Source organism: Gobius niger (assembly GCF_951799975.1).
Source record: "Gobius niger genome assembly, chromosome: 5".
Classification (NCBI taxonomy): Eukaryota; Metazoa; Chordata; class Actinopteri; order Gobiiformes; family Gobiidae; genus Gobius; species Gobius niger.
In genome coordinates, this window is record NC_136856.1 from 13,853,061 (window position 1) to 13,877,491 (window position 24,431).

The 24,431-nt window shown below is 39.9% G+C and overlaps 1 protein-coding gene across 2 annotated transcripts in view; it reads left to right on the forward strand.

Annotated features, from left to right (window-relative positions):
• Positions 1-2,478: 2,478 nt before the first annotated feature.
• The window catches only part of dock2 (dedicator of cytokinesis 2), a 92,168-nt gene continuing 70,215 nt past the window's right edge, over positions 2,479-24,431 (forward strand). Inside the window, exons 1-17 of one of the 2 annotated variants that reach the window (XM_079557362.1) lie at positions 2,479-2,530; positions 8,660-8,743; positions 8,905-8,945; positions 9,091-9,146; positions 9,221-9,317; positions 11,854-12,002; positions 12,336-12,471; positions 13,831-13,988; positions 15,374-15,455; positions 15,552-15,687; positions 16,307-16,382; positions 16,761-16,837; positions 19,361-19,611; positions 19,826-19,924; positions 20,908-20,980; positions 21,716-21,819; positions 23,241-23,442. In XM_079557362.1, coding sequence (XP_079413488.1) covers positions 9,249-9,317; positions 11,854-12,002; positions 12,336-12,471; positions 13,831-13,988; positions 15,374-15,455; positions 15,552-15,687; positions 16,307-16,382; positions 16,761-16,837; positions 19,361-19,611; positions 19,826-19,924; positions 20,908-20,980; positions 21,716-21,819; positions 23,241-23,442 — 1,612 coding nt within the window. In that variant the 5' untranslated portion in view covers positions 2,479-2,530; positions 8,660-8,743; positions 8,905-8,945; positions 9,091-9,146; positions 9,221-9,248. Of the gene's footprint in view, positions 2,531-5,393; positions 5,614-8,659; positions 8,744-8,904; positions 8,946-9,090; positions 9,147-9,220; positions 9,318-11,853; positions 12,003-12,335; positions 12,472-13,830; positions 13,989-15,373; positions 15,456-15,551; positions 15,688-16,306; positions 16,383-16,760; positions 16,838-19,360; positions 19,612-19,825; positions 19,925-20,907; positions 20,981-21,715; positions 21,820-23,240; positions 23,443-24,431 lie in introns of those variants that run through there. The other variant, XM_079557361.1, reaches the window with a different exon arrangement.

A 24,431-nucleotide genomic window follows, 5' to 3' on the forward strand; every position in this document is an offset into this window, starting at 1 on the left:
TGGAGCCAGGCTGATGGTCAGTATCACCTGGGTGGAGGATTCACCTATTATACATGTTTTTAGTGGTATGGGAAACCGGACGACCCGGAGGAAATCTACGCAGACGTGGGGAGAACATGCAAACTCCAAACAGAAATGCCCCTCTCGTCCGGGGATCGAACCCGGGACCTTCTGGCTCTGAAGCATGAGTACTAACTGCTGAGCCACAGTGCTATGCCATAGTGTTTATGCTTTGAAGTAAAGTGAGGCTATTGTTTTTATTTTGCCTCTGAGGTGTTTAAATTAAAAAAAATCACTACTGTTAGTGTATATGCGATGGCAATTAACCATTCCTAAATGAGTCATTGATTTTTTTAGTTCTCTCTGTGTGTTTGTGTTTGGATGTGCTGCTGTTGTTTACCTGCTCAACACGCCGCTCACCTCCACAATGCCAGCTGTTGTTGAGATACTAAAGGAGACTTATTCCATGCCGTGAAATGCATAACAATGACTATTTGAATCTTGTTAGCGTTAGCGACTTATTTTAACCTTGACAGTGTATACCCCCCACATTTTAACCAGCTTTAAGGGGGAAATATCACTACAGGTGGTGAATATACATTCACAATTAACCATTTCTAAATGAGTCATTGATTATTTTGGCTTCTGCTTTGGCCAGTATTATTCTGATAAGCCCGGTTGTTGCAGACCTGCTCTATAAGCATCAAGCTGCTATGCCATGTGTATTTTGACACCTTTCTGTCAGAAACAGCACTAACTGACTGAGGGTAATTTCAGCCACTGAAGCTTCTCTGTTGGGATGGACCAGAGACCAGCTTTTGCTTCTCACATCACCTGTTGTCGGTTCACAAATACTGTATTTGTCCCTGTTTTCCCGTTCCTAATTTCAACTTTGTGGAAGAGACTGGTTAAACTGTGCCGTTCATCCAACTCTCATTAGATAACTCATCTAAGTGACTGATTTGGCAGCAACAATATTTTAGTTGATTAATTGATTCACAATTTATTGTCCTGACCCGCTCTATTGAGCCATTGTGTCGGAGTTTGTATTCAATACTAGTGTATTATTATTTCACGAGTCATTGATTATTTTAATTGTTGACTAGGCATGATGGATCTGATTAGTCATTGCTGTCCTCCTGAGCAAGCTATTCTGAATATTCACATGTTTTCTCATTATGGCCTTATGGGTCTCAATGATGAGGGCTCTCTCCTATCTTCCTCCATGTTTCCATAACAACTGAATACATTTAGATCTATGTGTATCTGTGTGTTTGGATGTGCCGCTGTTGTTAACCTGCTCAACACGCCGCTCACTTCCACAAGACCATCTGTTGTGGAGATACTAAGGGAGGCTTATACCATGCCGTTAAAGCTACCTGCTATAAGTGCCGATTCATCATTGTATGTTTGAAAACTTTTGCGTAACAAACAGAACAAACAAACATCTTGTTAGCATTGACTTATTTTAACCTTGACTTTAATGGATTGTTGTTTTGGTTGTAGATTTGTGTTTCAGTTACTGTGTGTCAAAAAGTTGTGCTATAAGTTTATGGGAAATTAGCTTGTAAGTAATAATATCAGGGCAAACAATCCAATGTTTTTTTTGTAAGCTTTGAGTCAAACAGCAGCTTTCTGTTGTAGCCAAAGGTTATTAAGTTGTCATCTGTACGGCATTCGCACACACAATTGTCTTTGAAATACAATGATGGGGTAAATTACAAATCATAAAAGTCATCATTAGTTACATGTAATTGTAAATCTTTCAAGACTTTATTTTGTTGGTTCATTTTATTGTTCGTGCCGTCTGTCTCCAAAGTTTTCACAAGTTAACTTCTGTGTGCACCATAGCAAAGCAGTGGACGAACAGTGGATTATTCCTTCGGTATACCACTTTATGTTCCTTGGCTATGTTTCTGTGATTGGATGGATAGCACTTAACCAGCGTCATGATATTGTACTACAGTTGTGTTCCAAAATATACATTAATAATGCCTTTTGAAAATCATTGCTTTCACAAACATTTTGTGACAGGACTGATGTGCAAGATGTACATAGTAACACTGTAGGAAAGGTATCACCGTAATGCTGTGCAAAATGAGTATAAATCAACTCCTGTTTGCTTTGGTACTTCCTGATCATTAGACATTTGCATACATTATTTACGGATGCATGTTGTTGAGTTACTGTCACAGTAGGAGGTTGATGTAACCATGTCAACATCATATGAATTAGTATTTACGTGAATCTTGTCAATAGTAAACTGTCTAATACTGTCTGAGTGCTAGGATTATTGTATTACTGTATTATTGTAGAACACTAAAAGGCCTGGCAAAGTTGAGGACCTTCAAATGTCCTTTGGCTGCATGCAGAATCCATTCCGCTGAGCATGTACCACTTTCAGTTTCAATTTCACCTTTACTTAAGACTCGCCGGATTGGTGTCATCTCCTGTTTTCCCTTAACACTAGTGTCCTATTGCATTGATCTCCCCGAGTGCATCGAGTGGAGGCGGCAGGAGTCGAGGGCAGGTGAGGACGGAAAGGCTTCTATAAATGAGGATGACAGCAGGCGTTTCTCCGTGATTCACCGGATCTCTTTTGAATTGCGGGGAAATGATTCAAAACAAAATGATGTGAAGAAACATGCTCTGAGCGTCAAGAGAGATACCGACCAATGGAACAACGTCAGCCGAGGTCAGAGCTGAAAGGACTTAATGGGCAATCACGTTTATGCAATTGTGAGCTTCTACAAGAATCACGTGCATTTATTTAATTTAATTTTTTATTGATTTATTTGTCGGGACAGTGCATGTTAATGAACATACACTGCTCACAAAAACTTAGGGCACACTCAAAAAACACATCCTAAATGTCAATCAATTCGATTTTTCGGATGAAAATCTTTATTCATAGTGTAGGGCAATGTGTTGAGAACAAAATAACATAAGAATGAAAAATGGAAATCAAATTCTCAGCCCCTGGTGGTCTGGATCCAAAATTTTAGTCAAAATCAAAGTGACAAATCAGGTCACTGGTTGATCCAAATTCTGTAGAAATTCCTCAAAACGAGTCTGTATCTTCCTCAGTAGTGTGTGTGGCCTCCACGTGCCTGAATGCACTCCCTACAACACCTGGGCATGCTCCTGATGAGACCATGGATGTCCTCCTGAGGGATCTCCTCCCAGACCTGGATTAGAGCATCAGTCAGGTCCTGGACAGTCTGTGGTGCGACGTGGCGTTGATGGATGGACCGAGACATGATGTCCCAGATGTGCTCTATTGGATTTAAGTCTGGGGAACGGGCAGGCCAGTCCAGAACATCAATACCTTCATCATGCAGGAGCTGCTGACACACTCTTGCCACATGTGGCCTGGCATTATCATGCATCAGAAGGAACCCAGGGCCCACAGCACCAGCATATGGTCTTACAATAGGTCTGAGGATCTCATCCCGGTCCCCAATGCCAGTCAGGGAACCTCTGGCTAGCACATGGAGGGCTGTGCGGCCCTCCAATGAAATGCCTCCCCAGACCATCACTGACCCACCACCAAACCGGTCATGCTGGATGATGTTGAAACAGCAGAACGTTCTCCAGGGCGTCTCCAGACTCTGTCACGTCTGTCACATGTGCTCAGGGTGAACCTGCTCTCATCCGTGAAGAGCACAGGGCACCATTGGCCAATCTGCCAATCGCTGTGTTCTCGGGCAAATGCCAATGGGGCTGCACGGTGTTGGGCAGTAAGCACCGGCCCAACTTGTGGACGTCGGGCCCTCATACCCCCCTCATGGAGTCGGTTTCTGACCGTTTGAGGACCAACATGCACATTTGTGGCCCTCTGGAGGTCATTTTGTAGGGCTCGGGCAGTGCTTCTCCTGTTTCTCCGTGCACAAATGAGCAGATAGCAGTCCTGCTGCTGGGTTGTTGACCTCGGTCGCCCCCCCCCCAGGTCTCCTGGTGTACTGGCCTGTCTCCTGGTATCTCCTCCATGCTCTGGACACTGCGCTGGGAGACACAGCAAACCTTCTTGCCACAGCGCGAATAGACGTGCCATTTTGGATGAGCATCACTCCCTGAGCGACTTCTGTGGGTTGTAGATGCTCCTCATGATACCTCTAGTGGTGAGAACACTGGACAAATGCAAAAGTGTTCCAAAAATACGGTCCAAAGGATGAAGACAGGGAAATGGTCTGTGGTCACCACCTGCAAAACCATTCCTCTTTTGGAGTGATCTTGCTAATTGCCTCTCATTTCCACCTGTTGTCTGTTTAATTTCCACAACACCAGGTGAAATTGATTCACAATAAGCGTGGCTTCCTAACTGGACAGTCTGATATCCCAGAAATTTTACTGACTTGGAGTTACATTGTGTTTTTTGAGTGTGCCCTAAGTTTTTGTGAGCAGTGTACATGAGTCTCATGCATGTAAACTAACTAGCTAATTTCCATCCGTCGTCCCCCATGCGCACTCTCAAACACACTCACATTCATCCTGGCCTATTGTACATGTTTTTAATGGTAGGGGAAACCGGAGTACCCCGAGGAAACCTACGCAGACATGGAGAGAACATGCAAACTCCACACAGAAAGGCTCCGTCCCTGGTGGGAATCGAACCCGGACCTTCTAGCTCGGGCTGAAAGATGTATCGTTATTGTATCGATATCGAGATATGAACATTCAAGATATCAATAACGCAAAAGAAAAACATATCGTTATCGTATTTATATCGAGATATTAACATTCAAAATATTAAATTTCGAAAAAGCAAGATATAAACAATATAGATTTTCATCAATAAAACTGCACTCTTTTGTATTATGATTTTATTTTTCTGAAAAATGCTTAGTCTTCACCAAACCCATAGTTATATCGTATCGATATCGAGATATCTGGCATGAATATCGAGCGCTAACCGCTGTACTGCCGTGCCGCCCCCGTTCAGAACATAACATAGACTTTATAACACGTCATTTAGATTGGAGATTGTGAGAGAAAACTATATATTACAGAGGAAACTATATTACCTAAATATCTTAAGCCTTTGCGGGTAATTTTGTTGTTACTTTGTTCTTTTGGGCTGCTTTACACAGTCTACACTATATCTGTCTGGTTTTTGACCTTGTTCCCAGCATTTCCTACCTTTTTTCCCCAATTAGTTCAGCCCCGTAGTCCATTCTAGGCCATTAAAGTAGTTCAGAGGAAAGTTTGATACTCTCAGCGGTGGTACATTGTGTAAAATGTTTGAGCTGTTCTATCCCAAGAATCACCTTTAATGTGACTTTATATAGGGCCTGTGCAGTTATAACTGAGGCTTTACCTGGTGCATAGGCCTGTACGCTCTGTATGTTGTGTGCAGTCAACCACTTCCTGCCGACTCAGGGAAGGCAGCGAGACTCTAGAGGCAGAAGAGGAAGAGACGTGAAGGGGGAAGGGCCTATTGCTTTAATTTAAAACAAAATGCAGAAGTAAGAAGTTGAACTAATGTCCCAAAACAGAAAGGGAAAGAGTCAAAACCCAGAGGTAAAACAAAAGTTGGAGCGGAGAGGAAGTTTCGTGAGGAGTAGTGCATCATGGCGCCTTGGACAAGGACTGTTGCAGAGCGCTATGGTGTTGGTAAGTATGTACCGATTGTTATAGGTGCACCCTGCCTTAAAATTCATTTTCTTTTCACGGACCAGTTAACCAGTTTTTAGATGAAGTCTAATTTAGAATTCCTCCATCTATAGACTACAGGAAATAAGCAGATGCCAATAGCTTCAAATACTTTGTTGAATTAAAAGACAACTGGCTTATTTAATCAGTTTATGCATTCTCATCGCCAGCAATAAAGGTGTGTTGTATTTTCAGCAGCTTAACAAAAATATTTAGATTTTTTAGACTACTGCTAAAGGAGATATTTGAGGTATACTTTATTGGTGTTCTGATTTTGAGCAAAAGTGACTTATCTCGTACACAGACCACCACTGTGAACTACTGATAGAAACACATCAGGCTGAAACAAGGAAGTCAGGGTTGTATCGGTTTGAAGACTATAGCAGCTGAAACCACATGTTATGGACTCTGACGTTGTTAGACTGTGAACTTTTCCACTCTCTTTTATAGTAACTTGTATTATTCATAGTCTAAAAGATAAATTATTTGTGGGAAGAAGCTGGGCAACATGGCGTACTCTGTTTCTGTAACTGGGATTAAGTCACTGATAAATCGTCTGAATCATGCTTTGTCATAGGTGAACAAAAACATAACTATGTGTTTTGCTGAATACATCAGGGTGATATACAGTAGCAGCTGGCAGGGCTGCATTGCTCCATTTTCTTTGAAATGTAGCACACACAATCTCTATACACAGCACCCCTTTAGAGTGCTCATTACCCAACAGTACTTCTACTTGAGTTGCACCTTTAAGTGCTATGTTTGTTTCATTTTATTCTTGCCGTAACATCTATTTTTAGATTTTACTGCAGGATCTGTGCTTGGTCTTGGTGTTGGTGATCATGTCAGCATCTGACTATGACAAAAGCAGAAGATAAAATATATTATTGATGGGATTTATCAAAAGTCCTATTCCGATATATTTAGGTTGAAAATCGATATGAAATATACATCCCAAATTTTTTTCCACAAAATGAGAGCTTTGAAATGAAATGTTAAGTCAAAGTGAAACGAGTAGTTTTATTGAAAACTTACTATAACATGTAAACATAAACACTGTATAACAAAGCTCCGTAAGGTTCACATTTAATTAAAAAAATATCTTAAATAAAAATAGCCTATAAAATAAAACAGGTCAATCTTTTTCTGAGGGCAGCATTTATATATAAAGAGATGACAAAATAAAGTGCTCAGTTTAAGATAAACTTTTTTAAACATCAGCTTGAGATTACCCATTACCCAACTTGATAGCTTAATAGCTGTGCGGTCATACTAAGCTCCGTAATTGTTTTACCTGTCACATGTGTTGTTTTCCCGCATGTGAATGTTTTTAATATGTCCTGTTAACATATGTAACAATAGTTATTTGGCTTGCTCCATGTCTAAATGATCATTTAATTTTGTACATTGTGTGTATATATACCATTGGTTTGTCACATTGGGTCACGTGACACCCTTCACATGAGCCCTCCCTCTGGTATTTTAGCACACCTGTAAGTAATTCATTCACAAAATCGCCCTGATGAAGACATAGCTGTCGAAACGCGTAATAACTGTAATAATAAAGGATTTTTAATTTTTGCAACTACGGAGTGCCTCCATACCTCTTTGACTGCTTTTGACACGCACAGCCAGTCTCTCCTCTGTTCTCACCATCTTAATAGCTTATTTGAATTTGAACTATATCAATGTATGTGCAATATGGTCTTATTCCATATCTCTTTTAGAAATATATCTCGAATATCGATGTATCGCCCAGCCCTAATTTACGGCTCTTTACTAGAAGCTGGGTCTTTGGGATCCGTTTATTTCAAAGAGCTGTTCAAAAGACTGGTTCTTTGTGATAGAAAGTTTTAATAATAACTCACTATATTTAAGACGTGATCAATAATTGGCACATGTTTTTCATATTGATGATGATGATGATGATGAATAACAGTAATACTAACATGGTAATAAATAAGGTATAAGGGGGGAAAAAAAATAAAAATTATACACTTGTTATAAAGTGTAACATGCTGTGATTGTTGACTTAATGACTTAATGTAATGCATTGTTGCATTTGCTGTGAATGTAATCATATGTTATTGTTGCAACCACATTATTATTGAAGTGAATAGGGGGTGGGAGTTAATAAGCTTGTCTTCTTCCCTCTCCTTTTCGAGCTAGAATGCTGTTTTTTTGTAATTATTATTATTGTTTTTCTCGCTTTTGTGTCTGTTTTGTGTAGCTCGAAATAAAATATTCAATCAATCAATTTAAATAAACTAAAATCACAATGGGAAAGAGGCACAGAGTGATTTAGCTTTCACTTTAGTGTGAAACCGTTCACCTTCAAGAGCCGCTCAAAAGAGCCGCTCGGGCATGAACGTCACATCACTTCAAAACATCCACCGTTCAGTGAGTTTGCCGGCATTAAAGTACTGGGCAGTGATTTGTACCACAAGTAATTGGGAACCTGAATAAACCTAAAATAGATCAAATATCTGCGCGGCCAGTCGCTCCCAGGAAACAATATACTTATTACTTAGCATCTAGTGTTACGTTACACACTAATATATTTTTTCCTTGTAGTAACTGGCTGTGCGGATCTATTATCTATTTTTAGTTGGATCCAGCACGGCCAGTTGCGGATGTATGCTTCCCTTAACGAAATAAACTGAATTGAAACATTTTTTAAACTTATGCACACAGCTGAACTGATCAATGAATCCAAACATTTATGTATATGTATGTATACTTTAAAACGTCTACGATTTAAGCAAGGTGTCCTAAATGCATGTGTGGAAAACTGTTGTCCTTTGCTGATAGTATTTTACTTAAGCTGTTAATAAATAATTAAGGGCACATCTCTTTTCATGCCGGTCTTATAAAACATTGTCTATCTCATCTAAACTTAAAACCATCTAATTTAAAGAAGTATGTTTTCAACGCATGAAATGTGTTCTTATAATATCTGTAAATTCTAACTAATTTCACCTTCTTGTAACAATTGCTTATGTTTTAGTCAAGTGGAATTTCAACGGCAGAGGAGAGCAGCAGCTTTCTCTGGAGGTGGGGGAAACAGTTCACATTCAAGAAGAGTGTGAAGGTATGAGAATCCTATTCTTGTAACATGTAAGAACAAAAGTGTGTAGGTGGAAACTGTTAAGCAAAATATGTGCCATGTTGTTACTAAAAGCACTATTCTGAAAAGGCATTTGGTAATATATTTCCATCAGTTCATTTTTCTATTGTCCATTGGCTCTGTAGGTTGGTTCAGAGGATACCTGGCAAAACACAAGACACAAAATGTAAGATATTTGTTTTTAGTCCTTGCTTTCTTTTTTTACTTTGAGACATAAAATGAAATGCTACACATTCCCATACTAAAAAAACATGCTTAAAAAGAACTGTACAGCAGCACAGTGTAATGTTGTGTTTGTGTGTATTCTTCAGGGAGTGTTCCCAGCCAGTTTTATTCATGTGAAAGACGTTGTTATTGAAGAACGAGGGTATGTATCTTACTTAAACTTTAATAAATTGCCTTTTAGTTTCATACAAACATTTGCGTTTATGTTTTATCCAGAGATGAGGAGGTGGTTATTTCAGCGGAGATGCCACTGGTGAAGGAGGTGACCACGACCCTCAGAGAATGGGGAAGCATCTGGAAGCAGCTCTATGTGGTATGAATGAATGTCTCTGTGGAATGGCCTCTCTAAATACTTAATGCCACCAAGTATGGAGAGGGAATGAAAAATGGTTACAGTGTAATGCTTTGAGAAACCTGTCGAGCATGTAAATGTTTTATGATGAGTTATGACGATGACTGGACTCAAATTGCCTCCATCACAAATAACGTCTTGCTAATAGCTGGTTTACTTTTCGCTTTTTCTATTTCCGAGGTTGGGCCCAGTTATTATGTATGCTCAGAAATTAGGGTTGAATTACTTTTGCATTATTTTAGGGCAGGAGTTCCCAAACCCACAAAATTGCCCTGCGAACAATCTGGGACTCCCACTGGGTAACGCTTTAAATTAAAGTGTGCTCACTAAGTATTAATAAGCATTAGTTATCATTTTAGGATTAGGGTAAGGGGTTAAGGTCTGGTTTTGGTTAAGGGTTATGAATAAGCGTATTATTAATGGCCTATTTGTATGTTAACAGATAAAAGTATAATAAGCAATGTGTTAAAACTTTACAATCATATTATTGATGTTTATTAATGCCTTATTAATCCTTAACAAGCACACCTTAATATAAAGCGTTACCTCTGTAATAACTTGTATCTATGTAGTACATACACCATGGAATATTGTGTATTAGTGCTTTGCAGGTACATAATGTAATAAGACATAAGACCCTTTGGAATAGGGTTTAAGGTTAGGGTTAGAGTTAGGGGGCCAGATCTTGTGTGTCAAAACGCAGACTATAGCATGACATTTTGCGCTAAGGAGGAGCGCGCTTTGTGATCTTGCCACTCCAGACTTGGTGCATTTAAGGCGGAAGTAATGGGGTGGAGACACGCTTTATCTTCCAACTAGATCAACTCCTTGGTCGGGAGAGGGGTTGTGGGGGGTGAACATGTGCATTTGTTTTGCATTCACACCAAGCGGGACGCCACAGCGGACGGCTGTCGCTCTGTCTCTCTCGAGACATGAACATTGTTTAGCTCAACATGGAGTAAATCTAGGCTGCGTTCGAAACCATCAAATTATAGCCTCTTAGTACTAGTACTAGCAACTAATCCTTAACCTTTCATGGGGTCAACTGTTAGATCTCTAAGCAGTTAGTCAGTTAGTGAACTAGAGCCTCAGAGCTATTTTGCACAATCCGACTGTCCTTACCCAGGGGAAGGGGAAGTGACATTACCAACAGCTATTTATCTTTTTCTTTAAAGTTATTGGTGGAGTGCAGGCCAAAAGTGCATGTTGCCACGTACAGTGTAGTGTCCAACAACAACAATATAGTGTAAAAACAAAGACATTCAAGGAGAAAAAAAATCCAAATGAGCCATACATTTCCCTTTAGTGTAATTTTCATAAAGCTTACAGTAGCAAATTAGCCATGTGGCTTAAGTTTCTACTAAATGAAAGCAAAAGCACAAACTTCCGTCATTGAATCCGTTTACTGAGGAGACTCTTTAACAGACTGACATGTGACTGAGCTGTGATGATGACAACATGGATTTTGTCACTTTTATAAAGTTTGGCTTGTGCAGAATCTAATTCCATATTTTTATTATTAAATGTGCACCTGTCATAAAACAGTGGTTGCGCATGAATCGCTCGAGGATGGGGATGAGGGGGGTGGGGGGATTGGCGCAGTGGGTTATGGGATGGCACATAGCTGGCACAATAAAATCACCGGTTAGTTAGGACCAGAGGTTCCAATGCTAAAGTGGCTATGATAGTTAGCATTGAGGCTCCTTTTCCTAACCCCTTCCTAACTGACAGACCAATTCGGATGCTTCTTATAATGGCGGACACTGACGCACATCCGGTTTGGCGCAAGACCTCTTACCAATCTGCTTATTTTGGATGCAGCAAAAGTTTTTAGTTCGACCTGAGAGAGACTATCATGCTTATGGAAGAACACAAGGCAGCTCAATGTAAACTAGGAAATGAATGTCAGTGGTGCTACCATCAGAGCAGTCACCTCCTCTCATGACGCCCTCTCACAAGTAGTGAAGGCGCATAGCACATAGGTCGCCAAGAGCCTTCGCCCCCCCGTGTGCCAGCACAAGATCTGGCCCAGGTCTTATGTCTTATTACATTATGTACCTGCAAAGTACTAATACACAATATTCCATTGTGTATGTACTACATAGATACAAGTTATTACAGATTGTTACAAAGCCCACTAAATTTGGCAGGTACAATGTATCAAGGTAGTGTATATAGACAATATCAGGCATATTAACATTTGAAGTGTGGTTTAGTAATATACATTTACATTGTTTACTGTATAATGTACTTTCACTATTATATTAAATACAGTACATTATCAAATGTTTTTTTTATATAATCTTGGGACCTCCTAGGGCGTAATGTGTGAAATACCAATGCTGCTAAGTTGCTACTAAGTACTTTTAACAGCCTGAATATTACATAATACATGACTTTCAGGAAATAACAACTGTAGGAACAATAACAAATAGTCATCAAGCGTGTTTGAAATGCAGGTGCTGCTCAGTAATGGTCTCTAATTTCTTCTCTTCAGTCAAACAAACAGGTGCGGGTCAAACAAGTCCAAAGGCTGATGTGGGAGCTGATGGAGTGGCGTTCCCAGCTCCTGTCTGGCACCCTGCCAACAGACGAATATAAGGAGCTAAAGCAGAAAGTCACCTCCAAGATTGACTACGGCAACAAGTAAGACTGCAAGAATCGATTAATGGTCATAATTAGGATAAGCTGCAATGATTTACTGTAGGTGTTTTAACATTCTCTTCAAATTACAATAAGAAGGCTGTCTGTGGGGACAGAACGTCTCTGAAATGTTAAAGCTTGTGAGTGTGTGCGGTGTGAACTGAATCTGTTATGTACATATTTGTACAACATCTTCCCTGCTTTTCAATAATTATGGCTGTGCTCAAACCCCGCATAACTTCCCCTTTTTCAGTCAATTGCCCCGGCTGCATGTGGCTTTTTCTTGTCTAAATTATTATCTACAATTTATTAATTGTCTCTTACTATTTCTGACAGGATTTTAGAGCTTGATCTGGTGGTGCGGGACGAAAACGGCAATATTTTGGATCCGGAAAAGGCCAGTGTCATCAGCCTATTCCGAGCCCATCAAGATGCCTCAGCTACAATCAATGAACGCATCAAAGAAGAGCAGGTAGGGGGGACTCATTTGCATGAACACATATGGTTAGCATTTTCTTTCATGATGTAAGACTGATGCTTCATGTGCAATTGAATTCCCAACTAGCTACAACATGTGGTGTCAACTTTTTCCAAAGTGTGACCTGATTTATGGAAATAGAGATCTAACTAGTGGAAAGAATTTAAGCATCTCTAAAAGTTTTATGGTGACACACGTCACGTAAGACGTATCTATAAAGCACTTACAAACAGAAGTTATTCATGAAGTAATAATGAACTAATCGTAAGGTACATCAGGTTAAACATTTCTTCAAGATCCAAATAAGGGTCTGCAACTCCCTCACAATTTTAATAATCTCAAAGGGAATCAGTAAATGCTAATTCTAGCACACTCATACATTCTTGTAATCAGAAGACAGAAAAAAAGCGCAGCTTAAACAATGTTCAAATATCTGGCTATACATAGGTTCCATTTTATTGCCATAGCAGCTAGCAGGGCTTGTTTCAGCTTTGGCCTGTTGGGGTAGCGTTAAAATATTAACGTTACCTTATTAAATAAGTATTACAGCGCAAATTTGAACTATATCGATATATCGATATGGTCCCAGCCCTAGATCAGCTGAGAAAAATTATACTAATACGATCAGAAAGCACAATAACACTAGATTAGATTAGATTTTTTTATATTTGTAAAGCAAATAAGAGAGGAGAGGAGAAGTTATCTGATGGGACACCCTCTGTCGAAAGGGCCAAGACCGTGGTGGAAGTTGTTGGAGCTTCAGTTCTTGTTGTCCAGTCGCTGTTGGACGGTGGTTCCTCCGCAGACAGGGCTGAAGACTGCGATACTACAACCATCTGAAACAGAGAGACAAAGATAGATTAATAAGGGATGAGAGGAGAAGTCAGACATGAGAGTCACATCTGAGGAGTGTGATGTTCAGCGATGAGGACAGAACAGAGAGAAGAACGAGCGAGAAAGAAAAAGAAAAGTTAAATGGGGACATTTACTGTATGTGGCGGTTTTTGTACTCGCTTTAGTCACTCAAAGCGCTTTACATCAAGGATCCACTCACCCATTCACACGCTCATTCATACACCAGTGTCAGACACTGGATGCAAGGTGTGTGAAGTGTTAGTGACAGGACCTTCCGCTCATGCGACGACCCGTGGCGCTGTCGCCCCTGAAAAAGAAAAAAATGAAAGAAGAGAGACAGGTAGAAAAGGGAGAGAGAAAAAGATATGTATTGTCAAGTTCCATCGGAACAATGTATTGCAGACCCTGCACAGTCTGAATGAACCTACTTTTTGTATGTGCAACGTCCTGGGGCTTAAGAGGTTATTCATTGTGTTTAACTTGATGTTTTCTCTTTAGTCCAACGTCCAGACAGAGCACTGCGGGATCTCGGCGCGGATCCAGTCCTCCCCGACGCACAGCCTCTATGTTTTTGTGAGAAACTTTGTCTGTCGAATCGGAGAGGACTCTGAGCTTTTCATGTCTCTGTACGACCCAATCAAACAGACCATTATCAGGTAAGGATTTAGACATCAGTACAAAAAAACACACAAAGTGTTTTTTTTCTTCATCTCATATATATACCTGGATAGCTAGATAGGAGGATCTTGATGTTATGTGACCAATAATGCTTTCAAATGCATTTTCAATTTCACATTCCCGGTCTCATCAGCAGATGCAAGAGGTAGCACCCAGCACTTACGAACAGGATGCCAATATAAGTTGAAGTTGAAAAGGGTTAATGCTAAAGAATAGTAAACATTTTCACAGCATTCTTTTCCCTTATTTCACGGTTGCTATTATAAATCTTTAGACTTTGCCTAAAATTCTCTCCCTGCTCCCCATTGCTTCTATTGTTGAACAGTGCTAAATTACAATGTTTAAGTCCAAAATAACAACATAAAAGCAGATGATGGGGTCGCAGATCTTCTGACTGACAGTTTTGTGCGGTGGCTGATAGAGCTGATGCCACGTCCTGCCACTCACTGTCACTTGATACAGCTCCAGAGCTGCAATTTAGACCTGCAATAATGATACTGTGTATTTTTCTGATCTGTCATAGATGCACAGCATCCTTTTCAGACTTAGACATTGCAGGCAGAGATTTGGAAGAAGTTTAAGTTTAGCAAGGACCAATCTGCTCCATGGATCCGACAAATAAACTTGCTTGTAATGTAATTGAAATATTATAAAAAGACCTCACCTAATTGTGTCCCAAGACAACAGTGAGTTGTAAATGTACAAGCAAATTTGAATATATCGTTTTTTTTATTTTCAGTTCAGTTTAAAATGCATTATGCAATATTATACATTCAGTAATTTCATAAATGTTATTTTTTTTTGTTAAATGTCATGAAACGGTAGCGTTATATTACTAAACTGTCCTGTCTTTGACATGAGCCTCAAAAGCCAGTGTTTTAATTAACCGATGAGGTTTGAAGTTCACTTGTCTGTAGACCAGGGCTGAAACAACTCATCGATTTATCAACAATCAATTATTGAAATAGTTGTCAACTTTTATAGTAATTAGTTTATTGTTTTCTGGTATACACAAACTCAGAAAGAGAGAAAAAAATAAGGGGAATTTAGTTGAAGTTAGGGTATGTTGAGTGTTTTATGCATTGTAAATTTCATCCCCATCATGTAAATCTGAGGACAATTATCCAATCAGAAAGCAGACTGAGCTCCACTCTTGTTGTTGCCAGATCCTGCTGCTAAAACCAGTTTAGAAATAAACATTAAATGACTGATCTCGCTTCCTCCATTCCCCAAAATGTATTTATCTATTTATTTTGTGTATATTTTGTTGTATACTTTATACACGATATCGTATCACAAGATCCTTGATAATGATGCCTTTCATGTTAGACTCCAATCAAAATATTGTATTTTTTGTGCGCAGTGAGAATTACCTGGTCCGGTGGGGTAGTGGAGGCTTTCCCAAAGAGATTGATATGCTGAACAACTTGAAAGTTGTATTTACGGTAAGTCGCCACAAGAGGGCACTGTTATACTGTACTGTGTATATTAGCCAACGCGCTGTGAGTCACCCTGTTTCCGTATGTAATCCTTTGTTTTAGGATTTAGGAAACAAAGACTTGAGTAGAGAGAAGATTTATCTCATCTGTCAGATTGTGCGTGTTGGAAGGATGGATCTGAAAGAGTCTTACAGCAAGAAGTTCACCCAAGGTTTAAGGCGACCATTTGGAGTGGCAGGTGCTTAGTTTTTCTCATGAGCACTAATCAAGTGTCATCATGTTTATTTTATAGCCTATTTTTTCCCCCAACATGTTTTCATTTCCTTAGTTTGTAGCTGGAGGTAATTTTGCACAAAAAAAATCCCTTGGTGTTGCTATAATTGATACCTGCACAGACAAAACTAAAATATTTATTATGGCAACTGTTGCTTTCTACACGCTTTAGGCCTTTTTGGTTTTGTTGCCTCATAATAATTGATTTAAAGGGGCTAGATGCACGTTAGCTATTTTATACTCACTACTGCCACCTCAGGTCACATGTGTAACTGCAGCTTTTATATTAAGCTTGTGCATGACGGCACTTCGAACCGAAGTAAAACTTTTTGAGTGACAGTGCAGGATTTTAGAGGCAGTTGTGGTGAACAGGTCTGGGCTCATTCTACACATAGGACATTGCTGGAACATGTAGGGGGAGGAAAATACTTAATTTTAGCATTTTTAAACTCTGTATAGTCCTTTAACAAGTCAAAGGATGTGAACTGTACTTTTTGACAATGAGATTGACATATACTTATTATATACTCTAAGCAGCCAGGTTGAAAAATGAAAATGGTTAATTTGTTTTTATTTCTGTGCAGTGATGGACATCAGTGACATCATCAAAGGGAAGATTGAATGTGATGAAGAAAAGCAGTTTTTCATCCCCTTTTCTCCGTATGTTCTATACAATTTATAAAGTCTCGCACATACACAAAATATATATAAATTCAGAACTCACAAAGTGAGTTGTTTGAGTCATATAGCATTATGTACACTTTCTGGGTAAAACAACAAGGGTCGTGTCCTTGGGCAAGATATTTAATGCACATTACCTACTCTAGTCACAAGTATCTGTTTGTTTGCTCCAGGAAGGACATTTGCCTCCCTGCATGCAAATTCTGGCAAATCACTGTGCGATTGATTAGCTGGGGCAAATTTACTGAAAAGTAACACATGCTATCAAGGCAGTCGCAAAAAATCTGAAAATATTCAGTAGACAGTTCAGTATGCTTCCTCTCTTCCTCTCTTCCTCTGCTTTTTCCTGTTTTTCAGAGTTTCTGCTGAGAATGATTTTCTTCACAGTCTGCTTAACAAAGTAACGGCGTCAAGAGGAGACAGCGGTGGCCAAGGTAAAACTCAGAGCGGCTTGCATAACCTTAAACACATTGAACTTGGTGGATCAGTAGTGTGTCTTCAAATGGAGTTATTTACGGTGAGTCAGAATGGACGTCTCTCATTGCCTCCTGCCTCGTCTCTGCTGAAGTGAAAATGAAGCACATTAATCTGATGGATAGCATTTGCCCTTGAGCCCATGTTTTCAGAATAGCCTGCCTTTTCTTTTTCTCCCTCTGCAGCTTTCACTCGGGCCACTCACTATCTCATGTTTATAGGTGACTTTGACAGTTTCTGAATGACATGGTCTTGTTTAACATGAGAGAAAACGACCATAATGTCTACTGCAGTAAACACGTTTTCCCACCTCTCTCTGAAGTCCTCATGTTTAACCAAGTCATGAAGCTCTACAATCCCACGAGGCTAAAGTTTTCTAATCACTCTTTCATTTCTCCTCCATGTCACTTTGAGGCAATTTTATCACCATAACATTTGCAAAATGTTCCTTTTCCAGCCATAAATCTGAGTCTGCCCTCATTAGAGTTTATTGACCCTTCATGTTTTCGACTTGTCACAAACTAAATATTGTTACACAAGCGCTGCAGTTCCCAAATGAAGTCTCTAACATGGTTTTCTTTCATTGTTATTCATGAGATTTTGTTGCCGTTTTATTGAATTATATAATATAATTTGTGTCGAAATCTGAAAAGACGACCAACAGTGGTAAAAATAAAGAAAAATAAACGGGTCTCATTCACTAATAAGGAACAAATTTGATCCCCCACAGAAACCAGTAATATAAAAGTCAATTTTCACAGTCTTCCCTTTGATCAGAATTCTTTTTTAACTGTATTGGCCTACTGTTTGTTTTCAATCAGTTTTTTGGATGTTTCTTGTCATTGTTAAGAAATTTCAATATCCACAGGCCTTGAAAGAGGTGTTATTCATTCCTTTAGTGTAAAAAAAATCATCTGATATTAGGGGAAATGGCATGCATATGCTTCTGTTATTGCTTTTGAGTGTTGCTATGCGACCTGTATTTTAGTCAGACAAATTAAAGTCACAATCACAGTGGAGCTATCTGTAAAGTGTGCCTTTTATCCGCCCAAACAGACTCTTTGGCAAATATGCATCTCATCTTTCTTTTCTTTATTTTTTTAATGTTAGTTTCTAACAAGTTTCCTACATACAGTTATTATTGGTGTATGTATTATTAGTGGTGACGAGAGCCTTTGTCAAGGAAAATGGGCCTCAGTCAGGGCTAATCGGCAGTCACATTGACGCTGTCGGTTGCTCTTGATGGACATGAAAGTTTCAGAATCTTTTGTAGCATTTAAGGTTTTAAGGCTTTTTTGCCTATGTTTAAATAATAAGAGAAGGAGAGATTGAGAGGAACCAAAAAAATAGTCTGATCTACACAGTATAGTTTTATTATTATCTCATCTTTTTTTCTCAGCCTTGGGACAACAACGTTACAAAACACCTCCACTCTATTTTGAAGGATTCTTTGTTGCTGTCTAATTTCTAGCTTTTAAGTTAGAAGCTTAAATGCTAGAACATACAAATAATATGTAAAATACATGTAAATATGTTTTTGTTATGTTTTTGTTTATGTTTGCCTTTTTAAGTTAAAAGCTAAAGGAAAAAAACATGTTCAATCATGACATAAACCCATTCATTTAAATGTGGATCTATCAACAATTCCGGTTTTGCAATTTTTTAAAAACACTTGCTGTACAAGTTATTTCCTAGTCACCTCGCCTTAAAGGAACAGGCCACAGTTTTCCATACTGAGATATGTTCTTACCTGAGCTTAGATGAGTTGATGCGTACCCGTCTGGTCATTGTGCATGCGCTCAGTCACACTAAGCATTTGTTAGCATTTAGCCTCTCCTCCTCTCCTTTATGTGACCAAACAGGGGTGAAGTTAGAAGTGATCAAGCTCTTGCACGTTTTTCCTGTTTAAATACAGTTACATGAGTAGTTTTTAAACAGATAAAAATGGGTACTATATTGTAAGGTGTAGCACCTTAGGAGCACTTCAACGTCCGCGCATTAAAGTGAAGATATTACTTCATAGAGGAGAGGAGGAGCGGTCTCCTCTCCTGCCGTTTCTATATTAAAGGAGCTTAGACGAGTTGATGCGTACCTGTGCTGGGAGAGGCCAAATACTAACAATACCTTTGGTCGTGACTGAGCGCATGCACAAAGACCAGACAGTTACGCATCAACTCGTCTAAGCTAAGGTAAGAACATATCTCAGTATGTAAAAACAGTGGCCTCTTCCTTTAAGCTCGTGCATGACGGCACTTCGGACCCGAATTAACAACTTTTTGAGTGACAGTGAAGGCTTTTAGTGGCAGTTGTGGTGAATAGTTCTGGGCTCATTCTGCACATTAGGACATTACTGGAACATGTAGGGGGTGGAAAATACACAATTTCAATTTTTTTGAACTCCATCTAGTCCCTTTAAGACTCGTTCATTGTCCAAGATGATTCTAATATGTAGAATATTTTGCCTTTCACTTGGTCCCTCACAGGTTTGTGGGTGACCATGAAAGCCCTGGTTGGAGACATTGTCCAGATCAGGAAGGAGTATCCTCACCTGGTTGACCGCAGCACCGTGGTGGCCCGTAAATTAGGCTTTCCTGAGATCATAATGCCAGGGGACGTGCGCAACGACATCTATCTGACTCTACAGGGCGGCGACTTCGACAAATACAACAAAACCACGCAGAAAAACGTGGAGGTCATCATGTGGGTCTGCGACGAGGAGGGCAAGGTCATACAGGTGAACACGAGCACATTTTTTTACTATGACATTGCTCTGTAGAAATTGAAGCGACGCGGGCCGGATAGAAAGCTTTGCACTTATCTAGAGTTTATTCAAGCTGTTGCAGTCTGCAGCACATGTGGCGTTATCTCAGGGAAAATAAATCTATACAGTAAAAGCACACAAACATAATACCTCGAGTGCATTATTTATATTTCTCTTTTTTTCCTAGAACTCCATCTGTCTCGGAGCAGGAGATAAACCGGTCAGTGAGTACAGATCAGTCATCTACTACCAAATGAAACAGCCGCGATGGATGGAGACCTTTAAGGTGAGTTACCAGTGTGGGACGTCCTCATTTTAACCATTAAACATGCTTCATTCAATCAAGAAATACAACAATCAGAAGCATCATCATCATCACTCTAGGTTCAAAACACATTCTGCCTTCACTTACACCACACTGAGGGATACTAATGAGGGATATTACACCTTTCTGCCCTGTTTCCAAATTATTTGAAAAAAAAAAATCTAATCATGGTGTCTTGTATTTACAGTGTTTATACTCAGTTCAGATTAGGAGTAATTGTTTTTCCCTAGAATAAGGCATAATGACGTTGTTGTAGTAGAATGTATTGTAATGTGAGGAAGTGAATTTGCTGTGAGTAAAAAGAAAAGACAACATTCTCCACAACAAATCCGAAACATTATGAATATGTCCAATATGCTGTGCTTCCTGTTTCCATTATTAATTACTGTGTTAATACCATTAAAAGGTTATTTCACTCTCAGCGGCACGGTAGGGCAGCGGTTAGCGCTCTTGCTTCACAGCTTCGATTCCCACCTGGACAGGGCCTTTCTGTGTGGAGTTTGCATGTTCTCCCCGTGTCTGCTCCGGTTTCCTCCGGGTGCTCCGGTTTCCCCTACCACTAAAAACATGTACAATAGGTCAGGATGAATGATGTGAGTGCATGTATGGTGGTGGTCAGAGGCACCGTTGGCGCAGACGTGTGCAGTCGCGACAGCGCTTCTGTCAGTCTCCCCCAGGGGAAACTGAAGCTACAAACGTAGCTTACCACAACCGAGTATGGAGAGAATGTACAATTGTCTCATGTAAAGGGCTTTGTGACTTTCTTCTTCTTCTTAGATATCACTACTTGTATACTATAACCATGCTCTTTTGGTGCTGTAAAGTACAGTGCTACCAGTGTTTCATTTTGGCTTATATTGCCCAATGGTACCCATTTTCACAAGCCTAGCCATTATATAAGATTTCTTTTCTTCTATCCTTTAATAAGTTGATTTGTGCCGCAGGTGGCGGTCCCTCTGGAGGAAATGCACCGGATTCATTTGCGCTTCATGTTCAGACACCGCTCTTCCCAGGAGTGTACGTATCAGGCCTATTCCTGTGTTTTCTCTTCCTCTTGCTCATGCACACTCTAATCCACACTCTGGTCTCCGGAGGATAATTTGACACCAAAGGGCCGAATGATTGGAACAATTAAGGAAATTACCCTTAGCACCAATACACACACTTGATTATAGCAATAAGCGAGCCTTTCTCTGGGGATTTCATTCAATTTTTGTTTATTTCCTTACAATGTTCTTGAGTGAACAGAGCTCACTTACAAATAAAAGGAAAACAAGAATGATCCTAAGTACATCTTAAGTTTTGTTTAGTCATGTATAGTCTGCAAATTGGCCACATCAAATGCACTTTAACATCACCCGCACATGACTATGCTTCATTGGGTGGCACAGTGGTGAAGCGATTAGCACTCGTCTCAAGCTTGAGTCCCTGACCAGGTGAGGCCTTTCTATGTGGAGGTTGTATTTTTCACCACCATGTCTACGTAGACTTCCACCGAAACATGTAAAATATTTTCCCTCTGGGGCCAGGACTCCCGTGAAAAAGAGATTATGAGTCTCAGTGGGAGTGTCTAAGAAGAATAAAAGACAAATTAAGAAATGCATTCTTATAATGGCTAGCATTTGGCTGAAACAAAAGGCAGACCACTTGCTGTTCCAGATGAATCAAATCACTAAAACAGATAACTACTGAGTAATATACAGTAAAATATGCAGGACTTGCTCAATTACTGACACGTTTTCTTATTGGCAGCTAAGGACAAGAGTGAGAAGAACTTTGCAATGGCGTTTGTGCGTCTGATGAAGGAGGACGGGACTGTGCTGCAGGATGGACTCCACGACCTGATTGTCTTCAAGGTCAGAAGCAGAAAAACAAGCACGCAAACACATCCCGGTCTAAGCAGAAATCCTGTTCTCTAAGCAAATGTTTACTCAGTAAACTTCATTCACCAAAACCGTCTAGAAAGAGCCAAAAATGAACGGGGCCTGCGCTAACTCGAGTCCCCAGGGCAGAGAAGCAAACTTTGACATTGAGGCTTTATGAGGCACTTAAAATAAATATTACAGTTTGTTTACTGAATAATGAGAGCGTGATTGTACCCCTGAATAACAACCGTGCATTAGTCGTATATAGCCTTGTTTCTCAACCAGAGGTACAGGGACCCCAAGGGATATACAAGCTCTCAGCAGGAAAAGAGCTGCAACTAAGACAATACAATTCCAATACAACACAATAAGTCCTGCTAGGGGTACACCGGAATATAGGGCAAAGCCGCTCCTCCACGTTAAGGTGGCGGTTCCAGGAGGGGAGACCAGGAAATACTTAACAGAAAAGACTGCTTTGAGAGAGTGTGTTGTAATTTTTTATTTAATTTATGAAAACTTTGTACATAAGAGTAAAAGATTTTAGCATTCTGTTTGGCACTTTGGCTTGGATTTGAATGATGTTATTTGCAGGCCCAAACTAACAGTAAATTTAGTTTGGGTGGAAGATTGAGGCCACCCAGACAGGTTGACTGAAGCCAAATAGATTTCCTGCCAAAGAGAGCAGAGCTAAGATTGAATCCCCATATTGATTAAATGCCAAATGCAATAAAGATTAATTACTAGTGATTCACTCAAAGACTAACTAAAGAGACCTGCTCTGCCCCCTTTACTAAATCCCTGCATTTCTCACATTATTGGTGCCACGGGGACCTTTATCCTGCACAGTCATACGTGATTTAATTGCCTTCCAAAATACAAAATTATATCAACGTATGAAACCATTTCATGATGCATTATGTTAAGGGCACTATAGAATTACAGAACTCCATGTTAGTGAAGATACTCCAAGATGGTTAAAGATAGGGTGTTTGTTTACTGCCTGAAAAGCCATTGCAATCACAACGTAATCGGGTTTGCCTCTCGTGGACACAAAGACAAGGCATACCAACATCTTCTATGTGGATCTGCCTTACCTTTTCTAACTAATAGAGGCCTGAACTAGCTGTTATTTGGATTTCATTGGGTGCATAATATTATAAAGGTCTTGATGAATGTGTTTGCATTTGGAACAAAAAACAATCATTGTTATCAGTGACCTCAATATTTTTTATTGAATGTGTTTACTTAATATTGTTGGATACAGGTCATGCTTATCAACTAATAATGGTCAAAGAAATGCAACCGACTTATGAGCAATACTGGCCAGTAACTGGCCACAACAGAATCAATACTCAATAGTTTCTATAAGCAGCTTGTTCATTTTTACCTTCTGTTATGACATGTCTAAATAGGGAGACAGCAAGCGGATGGAAGACGTGTCCTCCTACCTGTCATTGCCCTCCACCCGTCACCACCATGGCGACCTCCACAAGGGGACGGCCCTGAGCCGCAGCTCCAGCAGTTTGTCCGGGGGCGCGGGAGGCCTGTCTCTCAGCTCCCGAGACAGCTTTACCATCTCCACTCTTGTCTGCTCCACCAAACTCACACAGAATGGTATGATTTTATTATTGCGGTAAACTACACTTCATGTCTATGATTTACCCCCATTTTTTATGCACCAGGGTTGGATCAATGAACATTAAATTGTTGTGGTAACGTTTTTTATTTATTTAAAAGTAGCAAGAAAGTAATGTGTGGAGTTTACGTTTTCTCCCCATGTCTGTGTAAATGTCCTCCGGGTGCACAGAAAACATGTACAAAAGATTCCTGTCTGGGACCAGGAGTCCTCTGTAAAGATATGTTAGTGGGACTTTCCTGGTTAACTAAATACAATTAAATAAATAGGATCAAGTATGGTTTAATATTATTTTTGCTCATGCAACTAGTTCAAGGGGTTCACATCCAGTTGTATGATGAAGTGATGACTGAACTTTCTCGACCTGTGACAAAATGCCAAGTCCATCACATTCTTTGACGAAATAAGGCATGTTATCACTTACTGTACTTACTTAATTATAAGTAGGTAGTATATATATCACTTCTTTTCTAATGCGTTTTAATGACATTCCTAGTTTATTGTTTCATCATAAGCATTTTTTTTTTGCCCAAAAATCTATTATCTGTAGTGATTTTCCCAAATTTGACTTAAGGTTAAAGTCATTATCCAAAGAGGCAACTGTTGCTGCCAGAAGGAAGTGTGTTTTATTTCATCATTAAAAACTCTGGCAGGAATCCACATGAAGTGAGTCTCCTCCGTCCAAGTGCTTCGTCACACACCCGCTCAGGTACAGGTGCTCAACGGCAGCTGTTGCAGAGGAAGCCAGTCCATCACTGTAATGAACATTACCCTGCAATATTAATCACCTGTGCGGCTGGATCAGACACTGGTGCACGCTCATACACATGCACTGTCTCTCAAAACATGCACACAGTGTCCAGGGCCACCAGCAGATGTGCAGCTTTGGCCTGAAGTGGCTGAAGAGGGGAAGCAGAGAGCGTGGAGTGACCAGCCCTTTGGAGACACAAACAAGCTGCATGTCACA